This window comes from Achroia grisella, unplaced genomic scaffold, assembly GCF_030625045.1.
Source record: "Achroia grisella isolate CSIRO2021 unplaced genomic scaffold, CSIRO_AGI_Agris_v1 utg1304, whole genome shotgun sequence".
Classification (NCBI taxonomy): domain Eukaryota; kingdom Metazoa; phylum Arthropoda; class Insecta; order Lepidoptera; family Pyralidae; genus Achroia; species Achroia grisella.
In genome coordinates, this window is record NW_026712617.1 from 435,495 (window position 1) to 453,714 (window position 18,220).

At 31.5% G+C, this 18,220-nt stretch overlaps 1 protein-coding gene across 3 annotated transcripts; it reads right to left on the reverse strand.

The window, feature by feature from the left end:
• Positions 1-3,697: 3,697 nt before the first annotated feature.
• LOC131855122 (vesicle-associated membrane protein-associated protein B) lies at positions 3,698-17,913 on the reverse strand. Of its 3 annotated transcripts, none has more exons than XM_059206360.1 (8): positions 17,754-17,913; positions 12,164-12,316; positions 11,433-11,539; positions 10,853-10,933; positions 9,420-9,500; positions 8,974-9,057; positions 7,847-7,957; positions 3,698-3,996 (listed from the first exon to the last, which is right to left on the reverse strand). In XM_059206360.1, the coding sequence occupies exons 1-8, from the start codon at positions 17,803-17,805 to the stop codon at positions 3,832-3,834; spliced, it is 834 nt and encodes a 277-aa protein (XP_059062343.1). In that variant the 5' UTR covers positions 17,806-17,913; the 3' UTR covers positions 3,698-3,831. The 3 variants fall into 3 exon arrangements, with proteins under 3 accessions (XP_059062343.1, XP_059062342.1, XP_059062344.1); XM_059206359.1 differs by having other exon boundaries at positions 12,164-12,328; XM_059206361.1 differs by lacking the exon at positions 8,974-9,057 and having other exon boundaries at positions 12,164-12,328.
• Positions 17,914-18,220: the final 307 nt, after the last annotated feature.

Genomic DNA, 18,220 nt, shown 5'->3' on the forward strand with positions numbered 1-18,220 from the left:
ATAGTTCAACAACTGGGCTTTATTATTTCTTAATTTAACATAAATTAGGAGTAACCCTTTTTAAGTTTAAACTCTTGTCATGTAATATGAAATGTTCAATCCATTGGTAAATGTAAAAAACCGTTCCACCTTCAACAAACTTTAAGAAAATAATATTAAATAAAAATGCAATGAAACAATGATATTTATCTAAATTTACCGACACAAATCTACGATTAAAGGTGCTATGAACCATGACATAGATCGTAGGTGTTATAAAACGCACATGCGCGACTCGTTACCGTTAATATATTATATCTGTTTCCACATACTTGGTGCCGCCACTAGTTCGACGCTAGCTGCGTTTAAGTCACCTAGTTTGAACCTAATTGCAAAGACACAAATCCCCATAATGTATTCATTTCAAATGTATTACTGACCACACTATCAAAACGCTCATGTCATAAAATTGAACATAGACAATTTTGTAAGCTCAGCTAAAGCGAGTCTAGGCTGGCTGCATTGAAACTAGTTTTTTTAGCGAGCGCCTCTCTGGCTGTTGGACACTCCCGCAGTGATCCTCTAGTTTGCTATATTCACACGAATGCTTGATTCAATCAAAACAATTCAAGGCACAAGCCATGCACCGGATGTTAAAAAAAAGTGTCAAAATCCTGTATATACTGCTCTCACCATATAGTGTGTAGATAATACTGTAATAAATAAAGTCGTTAACGATGTCCGTATACAGATTCTTTTAGAGATCTTTAATTTATTAAATATGGCTTATAGTGGTTTGTACTTGTAAATTATAGTAGAATTTATAATGTTCGAAAAGAGACAGTGACAAAAGAGAACTAGAGAACCAGTAAAGAACAGAAAAGATGATAATGATTCGTCAACTATTGGTATACATAATACTTCCTGGCGTATGCGAGGCGTAGATGGCGAACAGTTGTGGCCGATACTACTACGCACCTCTCGCAAAAGCGCTGATAACAAAGTTAGCGCGAAAACGCTATAGACCGAAATGAGTTCATTATATAGAACAAACGTGACAGTAAAGGCACGGTCAATAACATCAAAAATTATTTAGTACACACCGATCAACTATATAAATATATTCTACGTTCTGCATCAAAATATTTACTCTCTGACATTTATTTGTATTAATTATATATATATGATTGTGACAACATACAATACGATTTTGATAGTATTTAATATAATTATAAAAACTCTAACAACTGCTTATGTGATCATAAATTGGGAACTCATCAACGGCCGCACTCAGAGACATTCTTCAAATTATCGCTAATGAACATTTAGTCAGGTATCGTGAAAAAATTAATGGTCATTAACAGTTAACAATCAACCACCAGATGAGTCCCGGTAGGACATTTTTTAAATCTATACTAGCGAGTCACTTAATTATTAAACATCTCCGAATGCAGCGGCAACAGTTACAGGGATTCAATTTTAGGAAATACACTGCAATACTCTAGAAAAACTGGAGTAAAATTATAAAAATAGAAATAAAGGAGGATTGGAAAGACTTATACATATTGGAGGTAGTGTTATTGAAAATTTTAACAAAGTAAATTAGTAGTACCTAATAAGAAAAATAAGCACGAGAGGAAGTGGAGGAATTTGTGGAGCAAGGACATATTGCTCAGTTTTATTAAGTCAATATTTAACAACATATCTTGTGAATATGTCAGCATAAATCCTGCAATCCTTACATACATATTATACATATTATACATTACATATTATAAATGAGAAAGTAACTCTTTCTGTCTCGCTTTCACGCCAAAATATAGGCTACTTTTCAATGCGAAAAAGGGTTCTAAGGGTTTGAAAAGGAAGATGAAAGGTTGTATGGAAGTATTGTAAATATTTAGGCTGTTGATAAGTAAAGAAAAATGGTTGTAAGAGGTTAAAAGGGGAGAGGTAAAATTGTATGAAGTATCGTCAATTGTAAAGCTAGAAGTTGAAACTTACATATTTGCTGTTAATTAAATATAAGTAAAGAAAAATGTATATATTCTGTAGGGATTGAAGCCATGACGATCAGAAAGTAATAATAGTACATTGTATATAGACGCTATACGATAGACGACTGAGACAATCCAGGAGTAACATCAGAAAACGTTCCTCGTAAAAGTTATTATCTTTACCTGTTGTTGTAATATGGAATAGACTTTTAAATTTCATTACAGGATCAACATCGGTGACATGAGTAAGAGGTGGAAAGGGATGGAAAAATTGTATGGAAATATCGTCATTTTTAAAGCTACAATCGTGAAACCAATTTTTTAGGCTGTAGATTAAATATAAATAAATATGACAGGTTAAGTTTTATTTTATTAATTTGTAAAAATTCTAATCTTAATCCTTAAGTGGGTAAAATAAAATCGTCATTTTTGAAGCTTATAGCTTGATAGCGATGAAACTTAGTTTTTTTGGGTTAGATTATTAATCATTTTTTATTTATTAGTTGCCGGTATTATTCTACGCGGACGAAGTGATTGCACAGCTAGTATAGTTATAAGAAAAGATAGGATATTGAAATATATTAATAAGTTATTGCGTAAATAAAATTATGACTATCTAATCAGTTACATGGCCGTTTTATAGTAATTATTCAATATAGTATTGCAGTGAATTCCTTTAAATTAATTATATAGGGGAATGCTAAATAATATTCTTAAAATGAACATAAGTAGGGCGGATAGTGTCACATATCAGTAGAGTATCTATCTACTCGTACATGAGGTAATAGTTGTGGAAACATAGATATAAGGGATCGCAGTTCAACCATAATTGTAATAGTGTATAGCCTAAGTCTGAATTGAAAGTAGCTTCTTTGTGGAATACACAAATGCGTGTTGCAAATGTGTTTTACACAGATAAGCTACTGCACTGCACGTTGGGTGAAGTCGCAATTTGCCTATGTTAACCCTAAATTGCAATATCTAATTTTACATATAAACAACTACTGTTATATTTATTTATAGAAACATAAATTTTCAATAATGCTATATTAGCTATAAACTTTATTGAAAATGGTTTATCAGAAGTTCAACATTTCTACGAACAACGGGGCTAACATTAGGGTACATACTGAAATAGTAGTTTGACAAAATTATTACAAACATTTGACTGTTCTGTTCTGTCCTGTCACAATGATTATATTAACATGTCGCACCCAGACAGACAATTCTAGTAATACCTAAAAACAATTTTTTTCTTTAAATCAAAGTATAGAAAAGAATAATACTTCTGACAGAGATTATCACTTCTCGAATACATTCAATAAATTATATAAATTTGTATTACATTCAATGATTACAGATTACTTCATATAAACAAAAAAAAACCAGAATGTGGACAAGTCTTTTAAAAACAATACACATATGTAAAGTATATATACAAATTATTATTTTTTTGCAGTTTAGAGTGAACGTACTTATTTCTTCAGATGGGGGTGAGGGTATGCATTTCTGCGCGCAACACTTATATGAAATAATAGTCAACTTTTCCATATATTTATGACTGTGTCCAGTTATGAATTCATCAAGTCTTATGAGTGCGACCACAGTAATTTCTATTTCTTTTGCTTTGTAACTAAATAAATAAAGACAGATGAAAATGTCGTAGATGCATAGTATAACATCAACAGGAATTATCGCTGAATCTGAAATTATTAAATTATTACATATATTGAGAATGGAAATTATAAAACTGACGCATTGTAGGCTTAAGCTGCCATGTGCGCGGGGGAGGCATTGGGAGTTGTGTAACAGCGGTGTCTGTGAGGTGGCGTCACCGCGAGTAGTGGGGGAGCATTCACATAAAGAATTTGCCAATCAGGATGCCAATAAGAGCCATTACTATAGTAGTGGCCATCCAAGGTAACGACGGCGCTTGCGCCTGCTTCTCTGGCCCGTAGGAATGACCGCGGACCACGCGAGCGTCTCCGCCGGCTGTTTGGTGCAGGCGCAGTAGTTCCTCCTACAAATTAATATATCATTATACATATACACATTGTTACAGAAATATTTATACAGGGCTAGTAATAAATACATGGTAACATAATCAGCAAGAAACCCAGGGATATCATTCAACAAAAACAACAACAATCCTTATGGGTTGCGCGGCACCATTTAATAATTATTCATTCATATTTTCAGATTTAAGGGAAAATTTTATTATTTGTGAAAATAATCAGGTTTTATGAATTATACTCCCAGTTTCCAAGTAATTATGTTTATCTGCCATAGAGTATCTCTTTAATGCCCATACCTTGATTGGGAGAGAATTTTAACGGCATGTACGCAAATATTTAATGCACCACAAACAGAGAAAAGGTTACAAGTGAATATGCTGCAACTCAACACCAAAGCAAAGCAACGCAATAGTCAGTGCAAATTATTAGAAACTTTAAGAGTAAAAATAGTTATGGCATATTTAAGTAGTCATGAAATCGTTACAACTTTTTATACACACTATTGTCACGCCAGATTTCTTATGGGGTAGGCAGAGATAACCCAATTCTATAGGCAGAACTCAAGGACAGAATGTCTATAAAGACAAATTTTCTACCCGGCTCACGCAAGCATTAATTAAGCATAAAATATAAAATTAAGCATTAAACACATGATCAGTACACCTCCAGTAGGAGGTGTACTGATCATGTGTTGAGTGATACAGAGTACTGTATCACTCGATAATCCATAGATCATCCTACACTATCTAGATGTACCATTCTTCTATCCATTTTCTTACCATACAGTATTGCTGCCAAGCTGATAGAACTAATGGCTTTGTCGTTACTGCAGTTAATGTATGAAGTATCATTACCATTGAGCAAGGGTTGTGTGCCCTTGACTACGTTTTTAGTCTATTGAGAGCTTATCTGTCCCCCATCAAAGAGGCAGAGAACAGAAAAGGCCTAAAACACGGCTCCACTATACTTGATCATCTCAACAAACAACTTATTCCCGCACCCTTCCAATGACATTATTGTGAAAATAGAATTGGTATCATATTCTGAGACTAATTCTATTTCTATCACATCAATATCATATGTAATCTGCTAGGTCGCGTACCCAAATAAAAGCAGCTTCAAACATTTTTTTTAAATATTCAGTCATATTAACACATTATTAATCTACCAGAATATCACTTTTAAATCGACTCATTCTGGGAGATGATGAACCAAACCTTTACTTCCCTCTTGAAGAGTTTGGTGTTGTCCTCGCATGTTATTCGTCAAATTATCTTCCGCTACTACTCTAGCTCCCTTACGCTCTTTTCTATCATAAGACATTTGATGGCATTCCTGCACATCATATACACTTCATTCCTCATCTTTGACAGACTTTCACTTATATTCAAAGAAGATACAGTTCCGCCGCATTTTGTTTCTTCTATATCAATTGATGATTGATTCAACAAATTGATGACCTGATGTTAAATGGTAACCGTCGCCTCTATACATGGACTGCATTACGGATATCACGTTATCATGTGGCACCCATGATACCCCACATGCGTTTATCCGTGATACCATTCTAGAGGACGTTATGACTCTTATCCTGTAATTTCACTGCCTAATCTAACCCTACAGCTGAAACATTGTATATGTATACGATGTACTGTATAAAGCAAGGTGTTTGGCGGCTAAAATAATCGAAACTGAGGTACCTACGTCGACGACTTTTTCCAATCTCTAATAAATATATTTATGTTTTGCCAATGTGTAGATTAGCATTCAAATTAAAAATTATGTAGAACATGGTGGTTGAATTCGCGAAAAGTTTTTCGATAATGTCATCGCTTCATATAAGGAAATGTAATACTTTAGCAATGCAAATACTTCGATATCTGCTTCAATAGCAAAGTGGCAGAAAGAAATGAGACCGATAAGACCGCGTATACTATTAGCTTTAAAAATTAACATGTCCGTCACGTGAAGGTTCTATCTGAAGTATAGAAATACGTAACAGTGTAAGTGTGTATAGTATTTTTCGCGGTGAGAGACAGCGTAGTTCGCAGTGGCGTTATGGAAAATGTTTACGTTATTTAATAAAATTTTGAATGATAGCCAATTAATTCGTATTTAACTCGCGGTTGGAACAATTTAAAAAGAGTTAGGGTGTTTTATATTATACAGGTGATTGTTATTATTACCGAGACCCCTTGTGTATCAGATTTAGCGTAACTTAAGCACTCGCTTTTAAAATTACATATGTAACAATAACATTGTTACATATGTAAGTTTAACCCTACAACTGCTGAGAACTCGCGTGGCAAGTTAAGGATATCGGTACCAGAGATGTGCATAATTGTTTCCAAAATGTATGTAAATATAAAACGCTAGTTTTTGTATTTTTCATTTCAAATGCAAATTACAAAATACAGCCTTGGCCAAAAATATTAGAAAACATAATAATTTAACAAATACTTAAGGTTGCGATTGGAAAAAAACTTGTCCTTAACATAACGTTAATGCTAATACTACATTACTCTCGTATTGAAACCTTCTTTAATTACATCATTTATTTTGGGTAAAGAGGAAATATTTTTTACAATCTTCAAACAATTCTTTAGTTTCTTTGAAAGTAATCAAGTGCTGATCAAATTAAAATAAAAAATTGACTATAAATATGTATTCGATAAAGTTAAGATCGTGATCTTAACTTTATCGAATATATATTGAGTGAGGAGGCCAACTTAGAAGCTCTATACCAGTGTTTTTCAACGTGAGTCCACGCCCACAAGGCGGCAATTTGATTGTTAAGGGGGACAATTCGAAAATGAACCATTTATTAAAATATATAATAATAATTTTAGAAAGGCTAAGGTAGGGCATGTCTCTAAAAAGGTTCTCGACTTATGTCACGAGGCACTGTCCTGTTGAAAACGGACGTCATCCATGTTCGTTATCACCGAACAAAATATACAATGTTTAGAGAACATTACAAGATATATTATATCTCTAGTCCTCTGGAATGGCAACAACAGCGTCGCAGATATCATATGATATTTTTAAACAACCCTCGAAATATTTCATATTTTTAAAAATGAGTCTTATTAAATATTTCACATCTCTGGTTGATACTTAATGTGCACCTCAACTTACCTAGCCTAATGATTAACCTATTTACGTATAGACAAACGAGAGTTAAGAAAGTAGTATTGTCTTTATATATATGTTGCAAGTTATCACAGCCAGGTTTTATACGAATTCGCCCGCTCAGCAGTTAGTATTTTTTTATCTATGTTAATAAATAAGGCCCCTAACGGAGTAGACGCAATTGATCAAATGTCATTGGTAATTAATAATTTTATTTTGCAATTCAGCCACTTTTTATGATACAGCTACGAAGAATAAAAACATATTTATTAACATGTGTTTGGCTTGTCACTTTATACAACATAGTTATTATCATAACATCACAATTTATCCCTTTAATGTAGAAAGATATATAAATTAATGTTGAAATATTCTAAGTAAATAAAGGACATCTGGTAGATAATTGTAAGGATAATAAATAACGTATATACACGTTATTTATTATCCTTACAGTAGTTAGTCATATTGCGGAACTTTTGAACTTTTCACTTTTTAATTTATAGTAAGTTGTAATTAGATACATACAAAATGAAGACATGTTAATATATTAAAAAAATATATACGCACAGCCTATTTATATCAAAAGAATCGCAATTATGTTTACTTTCCCAGTTACATAAAATAGGTTGAAGGTTTAAACATAAGTGTTTCGAAATAATTACAAGAGAAAAAAAATTGATTGAAGATTATGGATATTGATGATGTAACAAAATTGCAACCTACTTTTAATTGCAAATTTTCTTGTCTTAATTTGCTCTCTTCCTCCCGCAAGTGAATAACTTCTAAGGATGCTTTTTGTAGATCATTTTCAACATTTTCAGACGTAGGAAGAGTCTGGAAAAAAATAACGATTTTTACAGTTCCAAATCATTTACCTCAAAACTATAAACAACATCGAATTGTGCAAATGTACATATTGCAAATAAAAATAAAACATGCTAGTCTAAGAAATATACGTACAGAAATTTCTAAACAACACTAATATTATACATGTATCTACAGTGTGATAGCAAGTTTGTTTCTATTCACGTCATTGTTCATTAACTGACATAAACTGTGTCACACTAGTATTTAGGAGATACAATCACATAGGCTACTTATCATCCTGGGCAACTCATTTGGTCCTAAAATATTATACTACACTATTATAAAATATATATTTTTATAAATGTAGACATATTTGCATGCTTCTCTTATTATCTTCTCGCTTTTCATACTTGGTTTACAATACTTCCGCTAAGCAGCTAGTGATTATTTACAACTATATATATTTCTGACAGCCTCGGTTGTCTAGTAGTAGTAGCACGCTATCATATTTCCGATGTTCGCGGGTTCGGTTCCTAACACGGTGCAAACATGAATTTGTTTGCATTGGTCTGGGTGTTTTCTATATATAATGTGTATGTTTTAACAAAAATATATATTTCAGTATTTATACCCTTGCCTAGTACCCATAACCCTAGCTCTCCTTACCTGGGGACTGATGGCGCTGTGTGGATTTTTTTAACAAGTGTGTGGAGAGTGTGAACAGCGTTATTTATGATACATTAAGATCACATACATTACAGCACTGTCGACTTCATCAGTGGGATAAAAATATAAATTTTTCGTTTTTAGGAAATAAATAATTCACAAGGATTATTTAATTTATACATTCATTATGGTATGTACCCCAAAATCTATTTTTTACATACTAGTTAAAAATAAAAGTGCATTAATAAGCCTGAACTAAATAATGTAATGAAACCATTCAAATAAGTGTGATCAGCATAAATAATATTTTATTGGCAGTCAGAGATGACAACGGCAATGAAGTTTCTATAACAAAAGAGTAAATAGTGATGGGGTACCGTTGTCTTAGCGCTTAAAGGTCCCGTCTGTTCATCATCCTTCCTCCTTTTTGCTTCATTCTGGATAAGACCTTCTACGTCTTCCTGTAATACAATTTAACATGCCAAGCTTGGACAAGTTTCAAACCGATTTCGACAATGCATTTGGCAAAAACATCCGTATGACCGTGACGTATTAAAACTGATCAAAACGTATACAATGTGTGGTTAATTACTGATTAATTACTTAAATGGTCCTAATGGTACACAACACATTTGAAGAATAGGCAAATAAAACATTAAGAAGCCCACAATCACTACATAAACGACAAATATATGCATGCATTACGACTTGTTTCATAAGTTATTAGTTAGTGTTGAGTTTGTAAATGAATTATACTAAGAAACACTTGAAATAAACACATAACAGCTACTTATGATTATGTACAATAGAAACCTAACTGTACCTTCAAAGTTGGTTTCGCTTCATCTGCAACTGCCACTCGCTTCTTGTTTACTTCATTCTGAGCTGCATTATCTCCAGAATCCTTAAATGAGTTATTTGTCTTATTAAAATATAATACCTAAAGAATAAGAATGTCAATCACACTATAATATTATTGTCTTAATAAAGTATATTCCGGAAAACGCAATAAATAAATTTTTTTATGTAATTGTAATTGTGAACCTACCGGTCCATCTAATGGTTTCCTTTATAAGAAATTCAAATAGTATTCTAGTCTTTTCGTAGCTGTAGATTATTTTATAGGTATTATTATTAAAGGGTGTAACATAGTTTCTGTTTGTGTTAACTATTAGAACACAGATATCACGTCATCATATCACGCACGTGATACGTTCATGAGCAATGTATATATGTCCATTCTTAAGAATAAGAACAGGCAAGGAAGGAACTACAGGAGAAAGCTGTCTGTAACTGAAATAGGTAGGGGACTATCAGGAAACGTCTGAGGTCTACCTCGGTAAATTACTTAAATTCTATAGCATATATAATTAACATACTTAATAATATAAAATTATATTACTTATTATTGGTTAAACCAGAATCTATATTATTTGTCAATGATTTTGGGACCTTTACTATTGCAGTACTACTACTAGTGACAGCATAATGTATTGAAATTTATGAACAAAATAAGTTTATAAATTGTCTTAGAGATCAGATCAAATTCATGTGTTAAATTGTTAACGCTCTTCTGTGATGTACTATCAAATAGCATGCTACAATGTACTACAATGCGCTGCAATGTTATCTATTAGGTCCGCTACAAATTTATCGGTATTTTACATGAAATGATAACACAAATAATTAAGATATGAATCAATATTATATACCTAGTAAATAAATAATTAATCAATCCATTAATTTCTTTTATACAAATAACAGATTACACTTAGAATATACACAGATGTGTATCTGTTATAAATTATCCAATTACAAATGAAATTGCTTTTATGAACTGTAATTATTTTAATTTTTTCAGAACAAAAGTAAAAATTCTACAATATACATTAAATAAAAAACAATTTACTACAACAATACAATACAATCCACAATAACGCGCCAGCACGGCCTTATCGTTATCGGAAAAGTACATCTTACGTACTTTCTTACAAAGCACGTAAGATATATTGGTATTTTATGGCTTATTGGGGCTCTCAAATTGACCATAGAGCACATATTCATGTAGCATGCTCTGATAATGCCAATTATAGACTTTCCTTTTACATTTTTTCTAGTTAATTAACGCCTAAGTAAAAATGGGGGGAAAAACATAATAAACAAGATTCTCAACATTGTTCCGTATCTATAGCAGTAAGATCATGAAGGCATGAAACACTTAATTTCCTTATTCTTAAGATATCGTTATATACTTACATTGAGATTAGTGCCACGTGGTGTTTCAAAAACACATTTCAACTTGTAATCCATGAGCTGATCAGGACTAATCTCCTTCCACTGAAATTTACGAGAAATTAATAAAACATATTTAAACAGTAATTTCTAATATTTGTCATGACAAAGAGGGTGCAAGTAACGAGTGCCTACAAAGTGATTAATTTGTTTTTATTGCAGTATCATACTTCATTTTTTTTTTGCCCTGTAATATAGTCATAGTTATTGCCAAATTATAACATACATAATAAATTCGTATAAAGTCTTAAAATATCTTCTTAGAAAAAAAAAAATATAAAATTTTTTATTGCATTGGTAACATTTATGGGGGCGTTGTAACTTTTGAGTTTCTTTTATTAGTAACAGGATATATATACAATTTATTTGCAGGATATTTATACTTGAAAATTTTTCTTATAAAAGTTTAGAAATCTTCTGAAAAACTTCCTTAAATAATTGGGAACAAATTGCAATTATTTTGCATCTTTTACCAACTGTATGAATCTGAAGAATACTGAACTATCAAGTTTATAATAAATAATTAACAACTGTAAATACATACCATTTGGTCAATATTGCTAAGTTTTCCTTCTGGGACAGAGACGCTCTGCACCATGAACTTATGTTTGTGCTTTTCATTTTGATCAACATATACCGGTTGTGGAGTAACTGGAAAAAGGCAAAATTTATTTTCGAATATTTTTTTAACAGCGTTTTAGCCTAGTGGTATACAAACTACCCTGACTTACACCTGAGAGATTTGAATTCACCCAGAGTTCAAATATGGTCGACATGAAAAATGTTTTGTGTCAATGTATATTATTGACTAATTTAAACGTAGCCAACGTTCGATTTAAATATACTCTGCCAAATGTGAGCATGTCAAGTCCGGTCACCTCGATATCGACAATTCTTTTGACTACCGCATCAGTATATTTATTTATTTTTATAATCTTTACATCAATGTAAATCATTTATATCAATGACATATAGACTACCTCGGTGGTCAAGCGTTTTAGCACACTCATTTACTTCCGATGGTCGCGGGTTAAATTCCTCGCGCGGTGCAAACTTTATATTCTTGATTATGATTGTTTGTAACGGTCTGGGTGTTTTCTATGTATATTATGTACGAATTTACAATATATATATATATATATATAAGTATTTATATTAGTCGTCTAACACAAGCTCCGCCTACTAAGGGACTAGATGGCGCTGTGGTAATTGGTCAGGGTTATTATTATTATAATTTAAAAAACATTAATTATTGTAGTAACAAAACATACTCACTAGCTATTTCAATTTTGGAGTTGGGTGTCAATAATCCAGAATTGGGGCGTACACAGTATTTCTTTGGTGCAGTGGTCTTTATCTTGAAAAGTACTGCATCGCTGGATGGGTTTATTAGCCGCATGTACGTTGTACATCCCTGCTCAAACAGCCCTGAAAAATCAACTAAAAAAATCAATAATATTAACTATACTATCAAGGATAGAACCAGATACCAACATTATAGACATATTTTGATTTTGCTAAATTATTTTTGAAGACTCAAAAGTAAATATATATGCACAACATCAAATAAATTTATAAAAAGTTTAACACCTACGATCCAAGAAACCACAAGTGCAATTTTTTTAAGTAAATATCGCAAATATTTTCATGCTGTATAAAAATACTCTACAACATCATTACAGTAATCCATTCATTCGTAATAAAAACAGTTTTATTACAATATTTCATATTAATGATTCGATTGACAGTGTAGAATGTAGATAATATGTTCTGTGAATCTGTTGTTGCTTAGAAAGTATCTTAATATTTTCTTGGAGCGATATCTGTAACCTTCAATTGATTTACTTAATGCCATCACAACTTTAACCTAATACCACAATGTTGATCAGTTAGGTACTGCTACAATTTATCTATATTGTAATTAATAGATTGCCTATACAGTTTAATAACATTTTCATGACTGACCACATTATAGCACACAAATGTACTTATATTTAAAATATACATCAGAATACGATGACGATATTCAAAATAGTATAAAAAACAAAATTATATTTTAGATTTCGACCATGTTCCTTGAGGAAATCTGTTCAATTATATAAATTGTTCTTATATATAATAAAATTAAATTATAAAATCGGCGGTCCTATGACATTTCCTAATAACGTAATATAGGTATATATGTAAACATGAAAAAAAAACTGACCATTATTAAACTACTAACTGTATGATAGAACAATATATCAATTGTCCGAAAGATCTTTGATTGGTACGATAACTTATAAGTTAGCACTTTGGAAAGAAATACTCGTATAAGGGTAGATTACGTTTGCTAAAAATAAGGAATGGAATATAGTGGAAACCTGTGCATTATCTGATGAAATATTGATATGGCAAACACGCTCACGGCAAACAATCATACGGCCAGACGGTAAATGGTTACCGTAGGCTATGGACGTCCAAAACAACAGGGCGTGTTAGTTAGGTGTTACGTGCGCGTTGTCGGCCCTAGTAGTTGGTAACTGTCACTTCTATAAATGCACCGCACCATGTATATCACCAAAATATGAAACCCGTGATTGAACTCGATCCATGTAATTTCGAAGAACTAAGCTGCCATGCGTCTTATTCTATAATTTCACTGCCTTATATCGTCCCTTCAACACAGCTTACAAAGTAATTTGCATGGCGTCTAAAATATATGAGACTGTAACTACGCTACCTATAGGTTGTTTAGTGTTTCCAATGTAACTCACATCGTACCTTAAAAACCACTTCCTGATAGTTGTGACAGGTTAACCCAAAGTATCTAACACAGTGCTTCCCAAACTTTTTCTGGGCCATGTTTCACCTTAGCCTTTCAAGAATTCTAAGGAATCTTACACAGGAATGTAACATATATATTACTTTATAATAAAAATAATAATTGTTCACTTAAAAAACTTAAATGATACTTAAACTTAAATGATAGAAAAATCAATTTTCTATCATTTAAGTTTATATCAAACTCAAAATAATGTTAATAAAAAGGCCATTTTCGAATTGCGCACTTTAACAAAAAATAGGGGGTTGGGCATTGTAGGGCGTGTGTCCCGAGGTGGAAACACAGATCTGACATGAATATTAGTGGCACAAATAAAACAGTCACAACATATTATAAGACAATTGGAAATTATCTTTTGCCACCGTATTAAACCTTGTAAATTAAAACAATTATACTATCCAATTTTAGCATAACTTTACGAGAGTCAATCTTGACTTTGATGAATCTCTCTCATGCTGATTTTGTACACGGGCTTCATGAAACTTCAGTTATAGTTTTCAGTGGCCTTTTTTGAGTTTGGGTGTGGCAAGGTAAACGCAAAAATCAATTCTGTTGATCTCGATTCGAACTAGGAGAGATTTTACTTCGTCAGTAGAGATATATTAGGAAAAGTTGTTCTGTAATATGATTCCGCCAAAAGTTTATTATGAATAAACTTACGCATTAAAATTTATATCAGACTTGAAACAGTTTGAATTTTTGTGTCCATTTGGAAGCGTGTTTCTAGAACGAAACAGAGTCAATTCTTTTGACGGTACATCTTGTGTTTTAGAGTTTGATAACATTGATATTATTAGGTTTTGAGAATTCACCAAGCAACTGTTCCGTTGTTACACGAAGTAACTGTTGCGTTTTTTCAATGGATTAATGTCCAAGCAATTGTAAAAACAATATGAACTAACTAAATAAACTTTTTAGGTGTTTAGGATAAGATATTAACATGCTATTGAATAAGAGATAAGTTTTAAACATTTGTGGCATTCTTATATAAGAGTAGCTGTACCCGCGACTTCGCCGCGTGGAATTTAACTTTATTTTTCTAAAATAAAAGTAGCCTAAGTTACTCCTTATTACATCAGCTACATGCCAAAAAAAGTCCCGTGTAAATCGGTCCAGCCATTTTAGAGATTAGCCGGAACAGACAGACAGACAAAAATTGTAAAAAATGTTATTTTGGTGTTTGTAACGTATTTATATTCGTATGCATGTGGTAAAAAACGGTTATTTCAATATTACAAACAGACACAAGAAATTTTATTTATACGTATAGATGTATAGATAATATTGACAATTATGCTTTTCTACATGTTTTCTATTTTGAAGGCTATTCATCACATCCTGAAAAGTTAGACACTATTGCTTTTTTTATATATTTTTACTGACGGCCTCGGTGTTTTGCTCACTGCTTTACATCCGATGATCGCGGGTTCGATACCACGCTCGGTGCAAACATTTGTATTCATGAGTATGACTGTTTGTATCGATTGGGTGGTTGTATTTACAAAAAATCTAGGTATTTATATCAGTTGTCTAGTACACAAGCTCTGCTTATCGTGGGACTAGATGGCGCTGTGTAATAATACAAAATAACCATGGACATAATTATCGAGGGTTATTTATACAACACCTCCTTTTGCGTCAGTAGTAAAAAGAAATCAGTAACAATCCTTTGTTTAGGTTCTAGCTAAATGCAGCGCACGAATAAATCGACGTTGCAGTATGTAGTTTCATAAAATATTTACACTTATCCAGAAATGCTTTGCGTACGTCTTTGGTATTGATTGTAACAGTAGACGTTATTCTATAATTATATAAACATAAGCATTTTCAAATTAGACGTTTACACCATATTATTACTTTAATAAATCACGTAACTCACAGAAACTTTAAACCTATTCTGAAGGAGGTTATATTACACCTATTGTAATATTACACATATCGTATCTATTAGCGTACATAATTAAAAATGTGTTTTTGACTCAATCTAATGTACTAACATTTCTAAACATACATACTAAAAATATATTCCTATGCATGTACGGGTGCAAATTTCAATAGAAACTTGTTACAAAATTATTCCTTCCAGATTTATATGTTGTTTTAAACTGTAATATTTAATAATGTGATTTTGATTTATTTTAAATAAACTATCCTTTAATATATATATATATAACAATTCATAAATATAAAATAAAAATGTAAATTTTATCATAATCATAATGTCACTTCCTCAATTTTAAAAGATATTTTTTTTTTACTTTTTGTACTTGCTTACTTTAAAGTTACTATATGAATAAATAATGCATACATATATACAATTTTTTGCTATAGGTGTTTGTCACCTAACACCTACTAATAATTCTATTTAATTATATATTCTCAAAACTCGAAATGATCATAACCGTGATGATGGTCATGTATTACTACAATTACTAAAATTTGTTGTTGTGGGCAAATTGTATTTACATATTAAAGAAACTTTGCGAAATGAGTATGTTTAAGGTTGACTATCCTTCTCATACACTCATTTTCAAGTGAATAATTTCTATGATTCAGTGGACAAAAAGATAGAACTTGAAGATATACTACCTATCCTGCAGCTCATTAGAAAGCATAGTGAATTATTGTTTCAGATATAAAGATTAATACTTTAATTTGCATTACACAATTAAAGAAAATACACATATTTTAGTATATATGAGTCGGGAAAATAAATTCAATCAAAATTTTCAATGCAATTGAAATTTAATAATGTTTTATAGATTTCTATTTTATTTCAAGTATTCATAAACAATTTTATTGATTACATTGTTCATGAACATTTTCTACACAAGTCCATTATCACAATACCTATATATTTAGACAATATTAATTATTGCACCTATGTATTTTTCACAGCTATCAACCTATATTTGTTATTTTGTCACAATTTTATTATAAAAAGATAACAAATGGAAAGAATAGTTTTTATATCAGCAATAATAAATAATACTGTAACAGTTTCTATAAATTCCATAGATCCCTTAAAAATTATATGGAATGTAGACCATTCTTTGTTGGCTTCTGTGGTCTAGCAGTTTAGCACACTATTATACTTCTGATAACCATGGGTTCGATTCCTCACTTGGTGCAATCACTTGTAATCTTGTGTATAAATATAAATATTCTCTATTTATATTATGTGGAGTAAAAAAATGTATGAAGTACATCATTCAGTTGTCTAGTACCCATAACACAAGCTCTGCTCTCAAGTTATACGAGATGGAGCTGTATGGATCATACAGAATTATTATTATTAATTGTAATTTACATGTATTGTTAATGAATTGTAGCATTTATACACAGGGTTGTGTTTATTAAACTAATTGTTACATGTAAGGGTGGATAAATCACTTAATTATCAAATGTAACAAACCAATTAACATTCAAATAACATAATTCACAAAATTTTGAGGTCCAGCATAATATTTTATTTAAAATCTTCTTACCTCAAATTCATTTATGAACATTAAATATGAATAACTAGTTTTGATATTAAATGAGACCTTGGCTATTGATTTAATCATATTTCATCTTCATGCACAAATAATACATTTATGAATCATCCTACTACCTATCTAATTATTGCCAATTAGTAATTATAAGTAGGTAATTAAATTTTCTTAAGCAAAGAAAAAAAATCTATTATTTTAGCCAAAATAGGTACAAGTAAACTATAATATCAATAATGAACTGAATGTTGTGTAGCATTAAGTAGATCATAATATAGTGGATTGGTTGACATTTTTTTAACAAGGAATCGTCAACTACTTTTAATTTATTATGCGATATTAAACACGTGCAGCTAAAATAAACAGCGCTGGTTATTGTGCCATAATTAAAAGAAAAAAATGAAAAACCGCACCCTAATAAAATGCCAATATCTGGAAATAGAAACTCCATTTGTCAGCAGCTAGCTAGCTAGCTCGCGACCTATGTATGGTGCCCAAGTTTTCAATGCGGCTTTTTAGCTTGTGCGCAATATAAAGATAAAGCACTCACCTTTAAATTTGAGTTCATTTTGCGGCTCTATAGTTAACACCTGGTTAGGCATTTTGTATTAAAATAATAAGTGCTGTATCTCGTTGGCAAAATTTGTAGATAGAAGTCGAAGTTCTATGATGTCGGACACAGGGTACGATGAATGACGACGATTAACGAATCCGACATGCGCAAAGGGTTACCAACTGTTATAAATGTTGCCACTGAGAGAATATTTCATTTGCCTATTTAAGTCAGTTAATATTTTTTTATACAATCATAAAAACATTCTAAACAATAACTAATTAAGTGGTTTTAATGGCTAATGAGCTTACTAAAGACCATTTAATATTATTGTCATTTTACAGACTCATCACATGTACGTCATAATAGGCGTCTTAAGCAAATGAACTTACTTTTTTCATTAATATTAACGAAAAGTATAAAATATTGTTACACGCATGCACTGTTAAACTACTTAAATAGCT